The sequence below is a fragment of the Cololabis saira genome, chromosome 5 (genome assembly GCF_033807715.1).
Source record: "Cololabis saira isolate AMF1-May2022 chromosome 5, fColSai1.1, whole genome shotgun sequence".
In the NCBI taxonomy this organism is placed as follows: domain Eukaryota; kingdom Metazoa; phylum Chordata; class Actinopteri; order Beloniformes; family Belonidae; genus Cololabis; species Cololabis saira.
In genome coordinates this window covers 32061053-32081373 of record NC_084591.1, presented here as the reverse complement: position 1 = coordinate 32081373, position 20321 = coordinate 32061053, and the positions used below count along the sequence as shown (strand labels likewise).

The 20321-nt window shown below is 44.7% G+C and overlaps 1 protein-coding gene across 1 annotated transcript in view; it reads left to right on the top strand.

Moving 5' to 3' along the window:
• lrp5 (low density lipoprotein receptor-related protein 5) overlaps window positions 1-20321 on the top strand; it is a 53177-nt gene that overhangs the window by 21915 nt on the left and 10941 nt on the right. The window contains exons 10-21 of the mRNA XM_061721571.1: window positions 73-161; window positions 462-633; window positions 9086-9302; window positions 9389-9542; window positions 12044-12179; window positions 12264-12490; window positions 13730-13914; window positions 15165-15313; window positions 15390-15567; window positions 18133-18329; window positions 18421-18626; window positions 20073-20263. Of these exons, the coding sequence (XP_061577555.1) occupies window positions 73-161; window positions 462-633; window positions 9086-9302; window positions 9389-9542; window positions 12044-12179; window positions 12264-12490; window positions 13730-13914; window positions 15165-15313; window positions 15390-15567; window positions 18133-18329; window positions 18421-18626; window positions 20073-20263 (2101 nt within the window). The remainder of the gene's footprint in view (window positions 1-72; window positions 162-461; window positions 634-9085; window positions 9303-9388; window positions 9543-12043; window positions 12180-12263; window positions 12491-13729; window positions 13915-15164; window positions 15314-15389; window positions 15568-18132; window positions 18330-18420; window positions 18627-20072; window positions 20264-20321) is intronic.

Genomic DNA, 20321 nt, shown 5'->3' with positions numbered 1-20321 from the left:
ATGTCTGCAACACGGCCCTTAACACAGAGCTCCGTCCAGCCCTCCTCTGATCACAGTGGTTTTATCTTCCAGGTCACCAGGCTGAATGGAACTTCTCGGAAAATCCTGATTTCGGAGAACCTGGATGAACCCAGAGCCATCGTTGTAGATCCTGTAAACGGGTAGGTGTTTGGAGAATTTCATGGATATACCAACTCTCCGTGTCCTCCTGTATCATGTGACCATCAAAGGGAATGATGGAGTAAACAGGAACAATGCTGCTGGCTCTGCTGTCCTGGGTGTCATCTGCAGCTAAAGTCCAGATTTATTAAACCTGGAGCTGCAGATGTGCAGGAGCGGGACTTCCTGGGAGTCCAGCCTGCACTCGTGCAGACACGCAAAGATGCTCACGTGATGCACGGTTACGGTGATGTAATGTGGGCGGAGATCTTTTTTTATTCTTAACCAGACTTTTCTCTCAGGTTCATGTACTGGACCGACTGGGGTGAGCGTCCCAAAATCGAGCGAGCCAACTTGGACGGAACGGACCGGCTGGTTCTGCTCAACACCTCTCTGGGCTGGCCCAATGGACTGGCTCTGGACTACACTGCGGGAAAACTGTACTGGGGAGATGCTAAAACGGACAAGATAGAGGTACGTCTGACACGTGGTTCTGGAGAGTCTCGGAGCGCTGGACTGGGAGCTGGACTTCCCTCCAGTCTGACAACAAAAGACGTCAGTGCTCGTTGGACAACCGTGGACCGATCACAGAATCACTTTTCATTCCTGCCATGTGGTGCAGAAACTTTCTTTTTTTATTAACCCCCCCTGCAATCTTGTGTAGTCTCAGCTTCCTTTTATTTTTACTGTGACACAAACAAACTTGTATAATCAATTCACGGTTCTAGTCCTAGTTTCAGCTGTTGTTGTCCTGGTTTTGTCTCTACCTTTCCTGGTTTTGGCTGTTCCTCGGCGTTTGTTTTTGTTCCTCGTGTAGTGGAGGACTTCCTCTGCGTTTGAGCAGCTCTGTTTCGCATGTTTCTAAACATTCGCCTGTGTTAGCATACTTTCATGGCTGCATGGAGGGAAGGAGCAGAGAGCAACAAACCCAGTGAATGCCTGAGCTTTCTGGATGAGTGCTTACCAATGGAGAAGGGGAGGCTACTCCCCGTCTGCCCGCCCCCCCCTCCCTCCGTCAGGCTGAAAGCTCCCACCTCAAAGGGCTTTTTTCATCATTTAGCCTTGTGTCTATGCTGCTGAAAAGAACCTGCAGTGGGGGAAGATGAGTCGTCCAGTTGTCGTTCTCTGGGGGTGATTTTCTTCAGTGTTAAACACACGTCATCATTGTTGAAGCTGAATGTTTGCTGGAAGAGTTTTAGACCATATTTTTTATCTGTAATGGACATCAAATGTTCTCTGATCCTCATCTAAGTCACAATAGCAGTCAAATGAGGTTCTTCAACTGATAACACACCACCTCGGTCCCGGATTAGCAGGTTTCCTGGTTGAAGCTTCTTCAGCAGCAGGGACTTCAACATGATCTTCCAGGATCTGTGGATCGGAGCTGCTGAATGTTCAGGAGGAATTCTCTCCGTCTTTCTGGAAGTGACGTCTGTTGTGGAGGACTCTCCACAGCATCTGTACGCGGTTCAGAGCTGGAAGATGGATTTAGTCTTTCTGAAGATGTTCTGTGGTGGAGTTTAGTTCCATGTTTAGGATCATTGTCCTGCAGTTTCTACTGAGCTCCAGCTCAGACACCCTGACATCATCCTAGAGGCCCAGATCATGATGCTCCATCCACCGTGCTTCACCACTGAGGTAGATGATCTGATGTAGGCAATAAAAACACACAAACTTCTCCTAGTTTAGATGGTCACCTTACAGGCCTCTTGCCTAGCTACAATAGAATAGAACAGACCTTTATTGATCCCCACGGAGGAAATTCAGAACTTCCAATAACTAGACCAGCCCTCTGACATCATCCACCGGGGTCTGAAGAATGCTTTTGAAGCGTGTTTTTCCTTGAACTAAATGACGTTATGTTGGAAATTGGCAGACCGGACAGACCCAGAGGTCTGGATTAGTGAGCATCAAAGCCACCATCCATGATGATACAGGAATACGTCAAGAAGATGGTCCCTGAAGAAGAGCTGCTTAGTGAACGTCTCAGGAACTAGAAATCCAGTGTAGAAGAAGATGTGGAGGAGGAGCCGTCGTGGACAGAGAAGCTCTTTAACGACAAGAACCATCGACAGATCCTACCAGTAGGGTTAGCTGGACTGAAGGACTTCATGGAGACATTAATCATAGCAGCACGAGAACAGGTCCTGAGCTCAAGACCACTTCAGACAAAACCCCCGCTACAACAGAGACCAGGGCCCAGTCCCCATACACCCACTACTCCTACTTTTCAGCACTAACCCTAAATTTTGCGCGTTCCCGTGAGGGTAGTGGTGTCCCAATTCCTCTTTTCATCTAGGGGGAGTGGCCATAATGAGGGGTAGGGTGTATCAATCTAGCCCTACAGAGCGAGGGTTTTCAGATGCTCACTAGGTGAACTAGGGCCAGAAATATTTCCCAGAATGCTTTTCGTCGTCATTTGCGGACTGAATCAAAAAAAAAAACCATGGCGGACATTTCTTATTTTTTAGTGAATAAAATCAATATTTTGAGTTAGTTTCTGCATAAAAATGCGGTTTGATTACATTTCTGGCGAGAAATATATATTTTACTTTCATAATATTCACTCAGTGTATATAATCACTCGCTTTCCCGTTGTGGCTTGATTTTTAGGGGTAGTGGTAGTGAGTGAGGGTTAGTGGTAGAAAGTAGGGGGTGTATTGGGATTGGCCCCAGGTCTACCGCACCAGACAAGACCCCAGCTGCAGACTGTGCAAATATGCCCCAGAAACAATCCAGCCCATAATAATAATAATAATATAATAAGCTTTATTTGTATAGCACCTTTCCAAACACAGTTACAAGGTGCTTTTACAAGAGCAGAATTAAAAGGCAGAATCCAATAAAATGACAAAAATATAAAAACATAAGAACATAGAAATATAATAAAACATTAGAAAATACTAACATTGGATATTATAGAGTACATTATTAGATGTTAAGTAAAAGCTAGGGCTGGGCGATATGGACCAAAACTCATATCTCGATATTTTCTAGCTAAATGGCGATACTCGATATATATCTCGATATTTCTTCTGTGCCTTAATTGGAGTTTCCCCCAAAGCATTATAGCATAGCATCTCTGTTAGCTTCATTTTTTTCTGAGGCAAACCCTTAAAAAAACAGTCAGTTTTAATACAAAGCCTCATGCCAAATGTCGCACAGGTTCCTTTATTAACAGAGGTCTGCACAATATCAAAATGTATTAAACAAATGAAATAAAAATAAACTGCCTGCATATATAGAATAAAAATGCTTCTTGAATAAAATAAAACAAATATTCCTTTCCTGCATAACAAAATTAAAATACACTGTGCAATTAATACAATGTAGACAGTAACAGGCAGACTTTTCCACTGAGGTTGACAGTTGTGCAAACAACAAAACATTTGTGCAAATCTCAAAACATTTGTGCAAATCTCAAATAAAACATTCAAGTCAATGTGTTACAAAATAAGCTATATCAAAATCATTAAAAAAAAATGTAAAAAAAAAAAAAAAAAAAATTTAAAATCGATATAAACGATATTGTCTCGTACCATATCGTGTTTGAAAATATATCGATATATATTAAAATCTCGATATATCGCCCAGCCCTAGTAAAAGCACATTTAAAAAAGTGTGTTTTTAAAAGAGATTTAAAAATGGACAGAGATGTGGCTCGCCTGATCTCCTCCGGCAGGTCATTCCAGAGCGACGGGTCCCTGATCCATAATAGCGGGGTGTAAGATGACGGCAGGTAAAGCATACGGGGAACGACACAACCGGGTGGAGTTTAAGTGTACAGGAACATTTGCGGTATGGGTTATGGGTTAGAAACCTCCACGGGTGGTGGAGAATGAAAGAGCTATGATCGTGTGAGAGTTCCAGATCCAGACTAATAAACTGGTGATGGATAACTAACATAGACGTTTGGTGGAGGACCCAAGCTTTGCTGTAGTTACTTTAGATCGGGTATGTAACTCTCCAGCAGGAATCACTAAAGTTGGCTTCATAACGAAGGTTTAATTGATGAATACAAGTTCTAAATACAAGTTTTTTTTTGTTTTAATGGAATTCCATTAAAATGAAATGTTGTTTTTTCGTCTGACTTTTTCTGAGAGACAAATGTCCATAAATATAGATGGTTTAATTTGAGTTAAAGCCTTGGTTTCAGGTCAGGGTGAGGTTTTGGATCCCGGTTCTGGTTGGTTAGCAGTATGAGAAGGTCAACATCACAAACATGTTCTGCTCAGGTTCGGAGGGACTCTGGAGGAATGCTCCAACTCCATCTGCTTCTCCCATTCCCTCTGTCTCACTGCTGCTGCTTGTTGTTTTAAAGAAACCCGACTCCGACTCCTGCTCGGTGCTAAAGAAAACAGAACCCATCTGAAGCCGGGGCAGAGCTCCTCCTTTCAAAGACACAGCGTTTGAAAGGGCTTTGACTGATGTGCCGCTTTCTCTGTGCTCGTGCACACGTATGAAACTCCTCCATTGTCTTTATGCAGATGGACTTTTATAGCTCCGTTCAGCCATACGGTCAAAGCCGGTGAGAGTGTGTGAGACATGGAAAACAGGGAGGTGTGTGTGGTGGAATTTCCCCCGCTGAAGGCCCAGACCTGTATCCACGGAGATCTGGGTTGTTTTCTCTTTGCAGCTGAACCATCTGAGCCTCTGTTACAGACCACCTCCGTACTATTTAAAAACAACAAAAAATACCTGAATGTTGTACGGACTTAGAATAAGAACCGTCTCTGCTGTTTCCCACCATGCAATCTGCTGTAGACTGTATGAGAGGAACTGGAGCGACCCTGTGACATCAGCCAGAGGTTTCTAATGAGTCGGGTCGAAGCCTTGCTCCGTCAAGGCTGGGGACGAGGTCGGCTGGGAGACGCCCACCTCAGTTCACACATCTGTTCTCCCATCCTCACTTCAGAGGTTGGAAACCAGCCCAGCTGGAGCTGGCAGAGCTCTGCTGGGACTTGTGGTCACCTTGTTCGACCCCTTGCGCGGTTGTAACGGGTTGCTGCGTTGCTTGGGTGGTCGGTGCCTGCAGCCATCGTGCTGGCGGTTCTGTAATGGCACTTTTCCACTAGTATCGGCTCAGCCCGGCACGGCTCGGCGCGGCTTTACACGGTTCCACACATGTGTTTTCGCACTGCCAGGGGAGAAGCGGGCAGGTTTGGGTGAAGCTGCTGTGACGTACTCGATTGCGCAACCGCTTTGTTCATGTCGGCGCTGATGAGAAATCAGCTGGAGCCGGGAGCGGCTGAGAGTAAAACAGCCCGTCTACATCGCTTTTTTAATTTTTTCTCGACAGCCACCAGGTTTATGAACATCTGCACCTCAGAGTTGGATCACCAAACAGACGTTTTGCGCTTTATAATAAAATCGCCGCGAGCCGCGAGTCCCCTCGCGCTGACTCCATGGATCGGCTGACTCCCGCTTCCTGATTCAAACGTCTGCCGGCCCCGCCCCCCGACCAATCAGAGGCGCGGAGGGTGGTGACGTCCCCGCCCCCCGACCAATCGGTGGCGAGGAGGTGGTGACGTCAGAAATAGTCCCTGCTCAGACCGCTTTCAGAACCTCACTGAAATGGTTACAGAAAAAGGTACCGGCTTGGAGCGGCTCTACTCGTCTCAGCCCTAGTGCGAAAGCGCAAAACGGGTAGAACCGAGCTAAACTGATACTAATGCAAAAGCGCCATAACTGGTGCCTCGCATGTTTCTGATGTCGTCGGCATACTAAAATCACCCAATTTCCTCCTGCCTGCGACACAACTAAGCCAAGTGCTATGAAACGATCTTGCGCTTGTGTTTGATCTCATTGGCTGTAGCTGCCATTGGATTGGTTGAAACTCGCTCTGAAGCGGGAGAAGTTGAAACTTCAACAGGTTTTGACAGAAACGGCTCCATAATTCAGTTCAGCCACACTTAAAGGGGACCTATTATGGCATCTAATCCCTATTTTAAACAGGCCTTGAATGTCTTAAAATCAAATAAATAAATTAGAAATTCTGTAACCTCATTATCTATGCAGGATTCTGAGTGGGCGGGGCTATGATAATGAGGCTCTGTGCTGATTGGCTGCCTGAATGACGCGATACATCGCTACGAAAAAATGGCGGAAGCTCCGGCCGGCGGAGTTACACCGTGTTATAACTGCATGCGAGCGAGCGTCAGCAACAAAATCAATTCCATCCATCTATTTGCTTTATTTTCTATTGGACTGTCCTAACTGGCCGCGAGCGCCGTTTTGAGCTGAACATTTGTCGGACGCCCTGCTTCTATTTTCTTCCTGCTGCTTGCGTTGAAAGCCGGTTGAAAGCGCTGTAGGAAACAGTCACGGATGAGGAACGGCTGATCCAGTTAGTTGAAATGAGAAGTTATCTCTATGATTCCTCCTCATTTCACTACAAAAACCTCAATAAAGTGGCAGCTGCTGGAGGGAGATGGACAGAGAGCGTCCGATGTCGCGCAGTGCTACGATAGTCGGACGCTTGCATGCAGTTACACGGTTTTATAGTTGTGGGCGTGGTTTGCATTTTGGTTACGTAACAAAAATACGCAGAATCTGAACGGCTTGTAGAAGCCACATCACACTGGACGGCTCATCCGGGCGGCTGTACAGACACTGCACAATTTGGTTGCTTTCGTCCTTCTCTGAGTTGGCAGGCTGATATATGTTAAAACAAGAAAAAACGTGTTTTTTACAATAGTTTCCCTTTAACATCATGCTCAGCAAAATGAGGATTCTTCCGGCGCTTATGTGTGATTGAAGGGTTAGTCCAGCCGGAGCACCGGGGGACCTCGATGCTCTGGTCACAGGTCTGTTAGTGGTCCAGGAGAGGTGGGTATTGGGATAACAGAAGGTGGAGGTGGGACTGCAGCGAGGATCCAACCTGAGCCTGTCTGGTTACCAGGGTTTGATGTGCGGGAGACAAAAGGGAGGGGCTAGACTGAGATGGTATGGATACATGAAGAGGAAGGTTGCACAGGTAGAAGGTTTTTGGAGCTGGGTTAGTGGACAGAGACTGAAGAGGAGCTCTCTGCATGGACCTGTTAGCTGGTGTGACAGAGGAGGAGGATGGAAACAGGGAGAGATGTTCTTGTTCTGATTCCCATACCGAGACACTGCACCAGTTTGTACTCATCCTAGATGGCTGGTTCAGAACAGTAACTCCTACAAGGCGTCCTCTCCACCTCTGACTCCAAACAGGAAGTTCCATGCAGTATTTCATAGCTTCCTGCTGGCTGGAGAAGAGTAGGAGTCCTGTTTGTAAGGACTAGGTGGTATCTAGTGGTGCATAGACGGGTCCTGGCATCGGAATCACAAACAGAACCGGCCGATTCACCGTGGTGAGCGAAAGGAAAGCAGAAGAAGACAAAGAAGAGCGTGAACACTTTTTTTTCTTTGCCATGAAAGTATGCTTTTTTTCTTCTTCTGGAGTCTCCGTGGGACGTCTGTTCCCCTCAGTATTCCCTCCACCTGGATGCTTCAGCGTGTCCATCAGAAAACACCCGGGTGTGAGTGCATGTGAACGGTGACGGTCCGACTTCTCCCCGCGTGTCCGATGAGACCTTTTGTTGCCTTTCAGTTTGCTTTCTTTCTGTCTTTTTGTCCACATTCCCCCCATGCCCATCAGTAAATGAGACATTCACACACAAAGTGGAGACGGGAGGGAAAACAAAAAGGGGAGAAAATCAGTCCTGGTGCTTAATTTTCCTGAAAAAGGCAGCAGAGGGAGAGGGAGGTGGAGGGGAGGACGGGAGTCTCTGCCGTCCTTTCTCTGGGGTGGCCATGTCCAATTCTGTCACACTGGTCAGTGAAAAGCGTTTTTGTTGGGGGGTCAGGAGCCTCTTTGAACAGAGGCCCATCAAAGTGAACGCTGTGTTTTTTTCTGTTTGCTCTCTCGCAGCTTCTGAAAGGATATTTAAATGAGTTTCTGAAGCAGATAGCTGGATGCACGGCTGCGCGGCTGCCGCTCACCGCAGCATCAGGCTGCTCCTATTCAGCTGTGGTCCTTGCAAAAGCAAAAGAAAGTCGCGCCTGATGGCCACATCAGCAACTCAGATTCAGCGGTTATGTCCGATAACGTGTCGTTTTTACAAACAGAACCCCAGCTCTTCATTCTTGCTCTCAAAGTCAGCGCAGGAAGTTACTCGAACCTGGAGACGGAGGAGCTGGACTTCCTGCAGGTCGTCAGGGGGAGAAGCGTAGATCTTCCGGTAGCATTACATCAGGAATCCATTATTTTAGGTGGATAATCTCACCAGAACTGCAACTAAAACACGCTTATTATTCCATCCTTTACTTCCTGATGTGAAACAACTATTACGATCATAGGTTTAGAAGAAAATTAAAAAAACTAAGCAGGATTCATTTGTTTTGAAAAAACCTGGAAAAGTCATGGAATTTGAAAATGTCAATTTCAAGGCCTGGAAAAGTTTTGGAAACATAATTTCACCCAAAAAGTTTTGGAAAAGTCTATTATTACTATACAACACAACTACAACATAGTGCAGGTATATCAGTGTTAGTTTAAACAAATGTTTATTCTGTATAAAACCATAATTGTCATTAGATCTCCACTGTGGTGACTTTTTACATAGTTTTATTCCTATATTTCATTCATACATTGATGTTTAGAGGGTCATGTATAGTCATGGAAACTTGCTGCCAAGTCATGGGAAAGTCATGGAAATTTGTTGGTTAAAATGTGTATGAACCCTGACTAAGTCAAATATTGCTCTTATTAGGGCCGTGTTTACCTTTAAAACTGAAGCCGTGGCGTAGTGAGTTCCCTCCTACCTGAAGGTCAGGAAGACGAGGATCAGCTGTGGCTCCTGAAGCCGTTGCTCTATAACGGGGTTTCCAATCTCTGCGCTGGGATGAGTTTATTAGCAGCGTTGTTAACGTCGACCCTGTTTGTCCTCCGCTGTCTCAGGTGATCAACGTGGACGGTAGCGACAGGAGGACTTTGCTGGAGGACAAGCTGCCTCACATCTTCGGTTTTACTCTGCTGGGCGACTACATCTACTGGACGGACTGGCAGAGACGCAGCATCGAGAGGGTCCACAAGACCACGGCGGTACGAGAGATCATCATCGACCAGCTGCCGGACCTGATGGGGCTGAAGGCCACCAAGGTGACGGAGACGCATGGTAAGATCGTTGTCTCTGAGCAGTTGCATCATATCCAGAGGTCGTGGCAGGAGTGTGGTACGAGCAACTCACTGGGACTTGTCCAGGTACCAACGGCTGCGCGGGGAGCAACGGCGGATGCAGCCACCTGTGTTTTTGGCGTCAGCATGCGGTCAGCTGCTCCTGTCCGATGGGGATGGAGCTCCTGTCGGACCTGCAGACGTGCGTGGTCCCCGAGGCGTTCCTGCTCTTCAACAACAGGTAACCCCACCTGTCCAGCAGCTTGTTCCTGTAAAAACAGTGTTTTTCAGCCTCATCTTTGGTGTTTCACCGTCAGGAAAACAAGTCTGGGAAAGGGTTGTCCCGATCAGGATTTTTTAGCTCTTTTTAGCTTTTTAGCTTTTGATCCGATCCCGATCACTTGAGTTTGAGTATCTGCCGATCCCGATTTTTCCCGATCCGATGACTTTTTTTGACTCCCGATACATTTCCGATACTTTTCCCGATCACATGCATTTAGGCAATGAATTAAAAAAAAAGAAAAAAAAGAAAAGAGGACTAAAACTAAATTATCCCAAGTTTCTTTTATTGTCCATTGGAGAACAAGTTGGACATATATTTCAACAAAGTTTATCAGCACTGGTGCCACAAAATGTAACTACAAAAAGTGCAGAATAGTGCAATAACAAAAATAAATAAATTTAACTTCAAAAGAGGTAGTTGAATGACATCCAGTCAAACTCACAAACAAGAAAATGTAAATATTTTTTGGCTTAACCTTAGTGCAACATTCTGAATGGCATGACATGAATATCAGCAGCTTAATGAACATGAACATATATGAAATTTCACAATTCAAACATGTAAACCATGTTAGTTTCGCTTACTTCCAGATGCCGGCCGGAAGTGACGTCAAATGCAACGATATATAAAATGATTTCATATATATTAAAAACATTAATAACTAGGTATGTCCCGATACGCAAAGAAGCAAACAAGGGGGCACTGGGGGGGGACGGGGCTGGTGTGCAATGTGCGTTTTGAGGACGGAGGCATAGCGATGGCTGAGGTGAACCAAGTGAGGACTAAACCAGTGGGTCCATAGAGGGACTGAGGACCAGGGCTGTGCAGCAAGGAAACATGCAGGACAGCAGCCCTCGAGGACCAGAACTGCCCCCCCGACTGTACATGGTTGGAGGGTCAGTGGTGTCAAAGGTGAAGAGGTCATGCTGGGGTCGAGGAGGAGGTTGGTGAGGAGGAGCTCATTAGTGACTCTCAGTAGGGCTGTTTCCGTACTGGGGACGGACACCAGACTGAAGTGATCTAGGTGGTCGGGGTCCAGACCCGACTTTTTGGGGTGAGGGGGGATGGACAGAACAACAGGGGAGGCAAGTGTTGACCGTGTTGGCGATGAGAGAGGAGAGACAGGCTTTGACAAGGGATGGGGTCCAGAAGGAGATGAGGGTGAAAACATTGACTGGGAAGTAGATTGAGTTGTAGATGTGAGGAGGAAGAGGAGGCGGGGAAGAAGGTTGAAAGGGACTGTTATTGTCCTCCTGTTCTGTTCTTTTAAGGTGGAGAACCATGTGCAGAGATGTGAGGAGTTAGAATAGAATAGAATAGAATACTTTATTGTCCTTATGCATGGGTACAGTGAGAGTTGAGTGGATCATTTCAGAGTGGAACTTGTGGAGTGAAACGTTACCAGGGGCAGTTTTGTAGGTGGTGACATGGTCTTAGAGATTTTTCCAGGGGTCTTCGTTTCCTCTTGAGGCGGCGCGGTTCTGGGATGAACCGTCGAGTAGAATAAGTGAAAGAAACCTTGGTTGTCTGAGAGCAGGGAGATGCTTGAAGCAGGTGGAGAGTCTGGTTGCAGAGGTCAACAAGGTCAGAAGGGGTTGGATTAGGAGATCAGCAACTGCTCCACATGGGGCCGCAAGTACATACTGAAGAGCCCATTGATGCAAACAAACCCAGAACTGTCAAATAAAGGCAGTTTTATAGCTTGGTTGGTTTCTGACCAACCTCAACGACACAGATATGACTAAATGCAGCAAAATGCCTTTGAACTTTCCTGAGAAACTTCTAAAAATCAAACAAGTTGAATTATCAATAGTTCAGTGCAGGCCGGAGTCCCAGCTGTGATCAAGTGTTGGTGCTGAACTCTGCTGTGGTGTTTTTTTTTGTTTTTTTTTATTCTTTATTTAATTCAAAAAATAAAACAAACAATTCAATACAAACAGAAATGTTCATAAATTGTGAATGAAAAGGGAGCAGAAAGAAGAAGAATCTTATCTAATCTGCCCCTTTTTCCCAAGAAATAAATTCACAAATAACATGAATTAAAAATTTAAAAAACAACAACTAAGTAAATAAAAAAATAAAATAAAATAAAATTACTGCCGGCTATGGGTATGTCAATCAAACTTAACTAATATATTTCATTATATTTACTTAACATACAGGCTTTAATTGTTCTTTTGAATGTAATGTTTGATTTGGATTCTTTGGTTTCTTTGTTCAGATTGTTCCATAAACTGATTCCTTTCACAGAAACACAACGTTCCATCAATTTAGTCTTGAATCTTGGTTTTTAAAAAATCTCTGTTCCTTTTAAGTTTGTTGCTTTCTCTTTTTTCAAATCTTTTCTCAATGTTGATTGGTAACGTTTTTTTATGAGCTTTAAACATAATATGCAGAATACTATAGTCTACTAGTTCATGAGTTTGTAGGGGGAACTCACGCTGCTGCTTCCTCCCCAGGGACAGCATCCGGAGCATTTCTCTGGGAACCAACAGCAACGATGTGGCTATCCCTCTGACAGGAGTCAAAGAAGCCTCCTCTCTTGACTTTGACGTGTCGGAGAGAAGGATCTACTGGACCGACATCCAGGCCAAGGTGGGTGCAGCTCTGACACGTCTTTACAGTTGAGTAATGTTTCCATTATTTAACCGGTCCTCTCACTGCCCCCTCCCCCGTCAGACCATCAGCAGAGCGTACATGAACGGCAGCTCCGTGGAACACGTCATCGAGTTTGGCCTGGACTACCCAGAGAGCATTGCGGTGGACTGGATGGGTCACAACATCTACTGGGCAGATACGGGTCCTAAACGGATCGAGGTGGCCCGGCTGGACGGCCAGCACCGCCAGGTTCTGGTCTGTAAGGATCTGGACAACCCACGATCACTCGCGCTGGACCCAGCTAACGGGTAGGATCACATGACGCACTCGCTGATACGCCGTATGCTTTACTCCGACGAGCTGGGCGATGAGACGACCCTCCCTGGTCCTGATCTGGTGGTGGTTTGGCTGTGTTTGGGTGGATGTTGTTAGAGGATGGAAGTTGAGATGAATACCACCAGAACCAGATACCAACCAGTCTGCCTCAAACTGGAGAAGATGCACTGCAAAAACTCCAAATCTTAACAAGATTATTTGTCTTATTTCTAGTTAAAATGTCTCATTTTTAGTCCAAAAATCTCATTACACTTAAAACTTAAATTAAAAAACTTAAAAGTTATTTTTCTGGTAATGACTCTTGTTTTAAGTGTAATGAGAGTTTTTGACTAAAAATCAGACATTTTAACTAGAAAATAAGACAAATATTCTTGTTAAGATTTTGAGTTTTTGCAGTGTGGTGTCAGAATGATCTGCTGAGGTTCTTGACATGTTTTCAGTGAAGATGTTGTCCGTAAAGAGCCGGTCCTTGACAACAGAAGCAGCTGATCTGAAGTCTCTTGATATCTTTTCATTAATGCTGCTCGGGGAAAATTGCAGCTAATTTCCTGACAACTAGACGAAGTGGTTTGGAGGAGTTGGTTTTCCTGCCATTTACATGCAAAATAAATGAAATCAGATGAAGTTAGACAAATCCTCCTTCAAACAATTAAACACAAACCTACATTTGGTAGTTAAAGCGACACCTATTGGTGATTCGGTTTCACACGGGGTCTATTCTTTCCACAAGCCTGAAAAGATTTATGGACATAACCTTCACATTTGTAAAAACTGGCATTTATTAAATTTGATTGGCTGTTCAGCAGCAACCTTTAAAAGTCAACGTTTACCTTATATAAAAGCCGAGGCCTCGTAAAAGTGTACCAGATTCCACCTCGGTTGATTCATCAGATGGTTTGTTGGTTCTGGATGTGAAAGAGTCGTTTGTGGCCACACTACCAAGTTGATTGGCACATTGATTTGGGGATTGTAATATAGTGCCCCCTAGAGTCCTGCCAGAGTAACTGCAGTTGTCAGATATCAGTTGCAGGTCTTGAATCAAAATGCAGAGTATGGCTTTTGTTGGACGTCTGGAATTTTCTCCCTTGACTCTTTTAGGGCAAACAGAATAAAATAGTGTAGTTCTGCAGAACTGATGGCGTTCCAGCAGCTTCCGTACCGGTGCCTCTGAGATCATCCTAACTGTTGGATATTCCCATCTGTGTCTACAGCTACATGTACTGGACAGAATGGGGGGGTCGTCCACGCATAGCCAGAGCCTACATGGACGGCAGCACCATCACAACCATCGTGGATAAGGTGGGCCGCACCAACGGGCTGACCATCGACTACGCAGACCAGCGACTCTACTGGACAGATATGGACACCTGTATGATTGAAAGCACCAACATGCAAGGTTTGTCCACTGAAGCGCTCAGTAACCAGCCATGACTATCACCAAACTCCACCTCTACACTGCAAAAACTCAAATCTTACCAGGAATATTTGTCTTATTTCTAGTTAAAATGTCTAATTTTTAGTCAAAAAATCTCATTACACTTAAAACAAGAATCATTACCAGAAAAATAACTTGTTATTTGACATTTTCAACCTGTTTCAAGTACATTTTCACTTGACATAAGTAGAAAAATCTGCCAGTGGGACAAGATTTATCTTCTCATTACAAGCAAAAAAATCTTGTTCCACTGGCAGATTTTTCTACTTATTTTAAGTGAAAATCTACTTGAAACAGGTGAAAATTGTTGTTTTTTTTCCAGTGATGAGTCTTGTTTTAAGTGTAATGAGATTTTCTTGACAAAAAATTAGACATTAACTAGAAATAAGACAGATATTCTTGTTAAGATCTTGAGTTTTTGCAGTGTACATCACATCTGCACTTTGTACCTATGACGATGATTGATAGTTGTACTTGTGGAAGGGTTCTGAAACCATTTCCAAACTATTCAGGGCTCAACGTTCAACAGTCACAAAGATTATTCACAAGTGGAAAACATTCAGTTGTCATCCCAGTAGATTTACTCCAAGATCAAACCATAAATGCCCCAAAAAACCATCTCGGAACCCACAGGCCTCACTGAGCATCATAGACGTTAAAGTCCACAGCAGCAGAGTCAGAAGGTAAAGCACAGACTGTTTTAGAAAAAATCAGACAGAACCTTGATTGGTCGCACTCCACCCTGGACCTGGACGTCCACGTTCATGACGAGGACAGGTTTATGAGAAGGACAGGTTTATGAGGTCAACACATTTGCTTCAGGTTAATTGAGGACCTTTATTGGTTAGTCCCTCTGCCAGTCATAATGAGCAGTAGGGCTGCAACTAACGACTATTCTGATAGTCGATTAGTCGACTACTGAAACGATTATTTGACTATTGAAAAGATTTGTGTAATTATGCTAGAGACGGTGTTTGTTCGGTGACTTTCATTATGGCCGTGTTCTTCAGATGCTGGATTCACTTGTGGTGGTTCGGGCATTTTTATGCTCACGTGTAATTAGTAGCAGTTACTAGTTTCTAAGGTTTATAGTTGTAACTTAACTGCGTGTATGAAATATTTTGAGAAGGTTTCATCTCAGCATTAGCACCAGAACCAGAAACCGCCGTAGAAGCAGAGCACCTTGTGAACATGTATGTGATGTGGAACAGGCCTCCAGAGGGAGATCATCGTGGACGACCTTCCTCACCCCTTCGGCCTGACTCAGTACAGAGACTTCATCTACTGGACGGATTTTAACCTTCGCAGCATTGAACGGGCCGACAAACGGAGCGGACTGAACCGGACGGTGGTGCTGCAGGTATGGGGCGGGTCCAGGAGGGGTTGTGGTTCTCATTCAAACGGCGGCGTGCTCTTACCTGCGGGTGTGTCTGCAGGGTCAGCTGGAGCTGATGCTGGACATCCTGGTGTTCCACTCGTCCCGCCAGGACGGCACCAACGGCTGTTCCCACAACAACGGGAACTGCGCCCACCTCTGCCTGGCGTCTCCTGCCGGCGCCCAGTGCCGCTGCGCCTCCCACTACACCCTCAACCCGGACGGACGCAACTGCAGCTGTAAGTTCACGCAGAGTTGCGTGCTTCTTGTTGCCGTAGAGACCTCAGGGTAGAGCCCTGCGCGGGACTGTTTTCTTCACCCTGCTCCTGCTGAATTTCTGACCATTACCGGCCGCACCCGCAACTTGTGTGTTACACTCCCACCCACTCCCGCACCGTTTATATCCACTCCTGCCCGCATCTGCAAAACTCTGAGAATTCATGACCGCACAATAATAGAGATGCATTGATTTTGTGTCTTCTCCCGCCCCGCAAGAGAAATGTTGTCCTAGACCAGGGATTATCAACCGGTGGTCCGTGGCGGTATTGCAGGTGGTCCGTGAAATTGTAAATGGAAAACAATAATTTAAAAAATATACATTTATTTAGATTCAATTTATTTTCCATTTACTATTCATTTTTGTGAATAATTTACCCATCCAAATGATGTCAAATGAGTGAGAGTGAACTTTGTAATATTATAAGCCCTCTTGGCTTCCTATTGTTCATTTTTCATTGACTGTCTTTTTTAGTAGCAAAAGGTGCAAATAAAAATATACACTGATGTTAATAAATAGCCTATATAGGCCCATACTTTTATTTGAAATCAAGGTGCAGAATAAAACAAACATCCCCTGTTGTGGAGCAGAAGATTCTTCTCAATAACCAGAACGTGTGTCTTTAAAACTGAACATTTATTCTCCTCAAACAAGCTGCAGCTTACAAAACGGGAGAAAATAACGGATCTAACAGCTTACAAACGGGAGAAAACGGATCTTGCTCCGACATCTTCAGCAGTCAGAGTCTAAAGCTAGCGATTAACACCCGCTCGATCATTTCCTGTAGACTTCAAAATAAAAGCATTTCCCTTTTGAAACCGGAAATAGGGTATTTTCAGTACAATCTCGATACTAACATAAGAATATTGACCATTTAACGTTTATCAGGACATGTTCACTTTACTGTAAATAGATGTAAATAAACTGTAAATACTGTAAATAATGTAAATAGTGCATCTAACACATTTTAACTTACAGCTTTAAGTAAACATGAATTATCTATTTCAATACCTTTTTTTTTTAAACTTAAATTTTTATTATTTTTTCACAAGTAAACAAACAAAACAATACTGCAAACAAGTTACATATTAGAATAGCAATAATAATAACATTAACAAAAACAAAAGCAAACTGTCTGGAGATGATCCTCTATTCAGTCCACTGTTCCATTCGGTGTTTTGTTCAGTTGGTGTCACGTCTCATGTAAGTATTCCATTTTTCCCAGTTCTTCTCAAATACATCCTCTTTGATCCTTAAAAGATATGTCAATGTTTCCATAACACAAATTTCCTGGACAATTTCCAACCACTGTTCCTGTTTCGGGGCATTTACATTGAGCCAGTTTCTTGTGACTGCCTTTTTACTTGCTGCAAGTAACACTTTAGTCAAGTACAGATCTTCTCTTGTTACAACCTTTCCAATATTCCCAAGATACATCACTGGGCAAGTATTTGGGATTTCATATCCCAAAATATTTTTTACTACTAAATTTACAGTTTGCCAGTATATTTTAATTTTTGTACAGTTCCAGAAGATGTGTGCATGGTCCGCCTCCACATTCCCGCACTGTCTCCAGCAGTTTTGTTGTGTGGCAAGTTGTCTAGATTTTATTTTTGGTGTTATAAAATATCGAGTTAGATTTTTCCAGCAGAACTCCCTCCATATTAATGAGTTTGTGGACGTACATTGTGTCTCGCACATGTGGTACCATTCATCCTCGTGTATTTGGATCTTTAGTTCTGCTTCCCATTTTACTTTTATATAGAGGGTTGACTCCCCTCTGCTCTCCCCCATAGCTTGGTAAAAAGCAGAGATGGGCCGAGACCCCTTCTGTTTGTATGAATCCACAATGACTCCAATCAGTTTCAATCCCTTTTTAATAAAACAATTCACAACATCCCCAAAAGCAGTGGTCCCCGAGTTGCTTCTTGGTTATAATGGTGGTCCCTGGGACAAAACCAGTTGAAAACCTCTGTCCTAGACAAATCTATCTGATTTAATGTTAACATGATCATTGTGGAGCTTGATGGATAATTGACAGTTCATAGGCCACCTGACCGAAAGTCATCATTGCATAAGCTATTTCGCAACGAGAGTAGGCTGTGAGTGGCTCAAATAACACAAATAAATAACACAAAATAACAAAGTTAACGAATGGAACGAATTAATTTAACAAATTAATCACGTGGCCATTATATTGCTGTGGAGGAAGAGAATGTTGCTGCCGACTGAGGTCCCAATCCCGTGTGTCTTGTCCAAGATGCTCCACAGACACTAAACAAAGTTTCTCCAAATATCTGACTTGCTTTGTCTTTGTTTTGTAAAGACCTTGTTTGAGGTTCTTTTCCACGTCATTGATTTCCATCTTGTGGCTAGACTACATCCCGATCCAGCAGTGTTTTTTTTAGCAAAGTTAAAACCGTCCGCTCCCGCGAGATTTGCGTTGGCGGGACCTAATCCAAATGCAGCCCTCTACCCCAGGGTCCCCTCACCTCACACCTTCTCCCACCCCTCCGTCCTCCTGCAGCTCCGTCCAGCTTCCTGCTCTTCAGCCAGAAGGCCAGCATCAGCAGGATGGTTCTGGGAGAGCAGAGTCCTGACGTCATCCTGCCCATCCACGTCCTCAGGAACGTCCGAGCCCTCAGCTACGACCCCCTGGACCGACTCATCTACTGGCTGGATGGACGCCAGAACATACGCAGGGCCAGAGACGATGGAACCACGGTAACCGCTCTCATGCAGGCACAGATGACATGTAGAATACCCACGCAGATAGACATGATGTTCAGCTGTAACGTTGGTGTGATTTCTGCAGACTTCCATGATCATGAGCAGCTCTGCTCAGCTAGTGGACAATCAGCTCCACGACCTGAGCCTGGACTCCTACAGTCGCCACATCTACTGGACCTGCGAGACCACCAACACCATCAACATCCAGAGGATGGACGGCTCCCTCGTCGGGGTGGTTTTGAAGGACGACACGGACAAGCCGAGGGCCATCGTCGTCAACGCTGAGAGAGGGTGAGGTCTTCCCCCAAGAGAGGGGCCGGTCTGACCGAGACGCTTTCATTCTCAGAACATAGAAAACAACTGTTGAAGCCAGAAATGCTTCATTTTCATCTCCGTATGTTTTCTCATTTTGAACTTGATGGCAGAATCAAATCTAGAAGCTAGGACACAGATGAGAGACAGACGAGACTTTAGTGTCAAGGTCTTGAACTGAAGGCAGCTGGACTTCTTCTTCTGGTCGCCTCAGAGATGTTCTGCTCGTAGATGCATCAGAGGGGAGGGCAGATCTGTCAGGTGTCCCATCCGAGGTCTAGATGTTGGTTCCAGTCTTGTCTAGTTTAGTGTAGTTGTCTCACACATGTGAAGCCCAGCAGGGTTTGGTCATCCAGGAGTTTTCTACTGGCTCCTCGGTCTCCTTGGACCTGATGAACTCCTCCTGCTCCTTCCCCCTGATGGCTCTATCTCCAGGGATGGTTGGAGGTTTCGCTCGTTTCTGGTTCCATCCGGGTCCTGTAAGGTTACCCTGAACGTCCAGAGACGTAATCCTAGGGTTTATGATGAATAACATGCAGCAACCAGAACCAGAATCCTGGTCCTGTCTAGTCTCACTGCAAAAACTCAAAATCTTAACAAGAATATTTGTCTTATTTCTAGTTAAAATGTCTCATTTTTAGTCAAAAACACTAATTACACTTAAAACAAGACTCATCAACAACAATTTTTACCTGTTTCAAGTAGATTTTCACTTAAAATAAGTAGAAAAATCTGAAGATTTTTTTGCTTGTAATGAGAAGATAAATCTTGTCCCACTGGCAGATTTTTCTACTTATTTCAAGTGAAAATTTACTTGAAACAGGTGAAAATTGTCAAATAAGTTATTTTTCTGGTAATGACTCTTGTTTTAAAGGAGCATGAGGCAGGATTGAGGCAGGATTTATGAAAAAAATGTGTATATGTTTTAAGTTTTCTAGTAATAATGTCAGATGAAGCGTTCCAAACCAAAAAGAATGAGCCCTCTAGTATATCTCTCCGTTGCCTTGAACAGGCTGTGTGCTGCAAAATGTGCTGCAATACCGGGCCGGAATTTCCCGCGCTGTCCTGCGGATGTGACGTCACATGACGCTGCATGTGCGTTCTCCCCGTTCTCCCGTGCCGGCTTCACTGTTGGCTGCAGTACCCCCGACGGCCGTCGTGGTGAAGGGTGGCGCTAGAGAGTCTCATTTCTTAAAAGGAGCCTCAAGCTCCTTTAAGTGTAATGAGATTTTTTTGACTAAAAATGAGACATTTTAACTAGAAATCAGACAAATATTCCTGGTAAGATTTTGAGTTTTTGCCGTCCTTGTGTTGGGGGTGTGTCCGTGCTGACTCCCACCTGACACATCAGCATACCATAATGTCGGGGTAAATCAGGCCAAAGACAAATGTCAGACGTGTAAACCCAGCTGTGTCGTCCTGCAGGTACATGTACTTCACCACGGTTCAGGAGCGCTCGGCCAAGATCGAAGGATGCAGTCTGGACGGGACGGAGAGGGAGTCTCTGTTCGCCACCGGCCTGATCCGGCCCGTGGCCCTGACTCTGGACAACAAACTGGGAAAACTGTTCTGGGTCGATGCCGACCTCAAACGCATCGAGAGCAGCGACCTGACAGGTGAGTCTCCTCCTCCGTCTGCCGTGTTTTTGTTCCATCAGACATCTTTTCTTGAGAG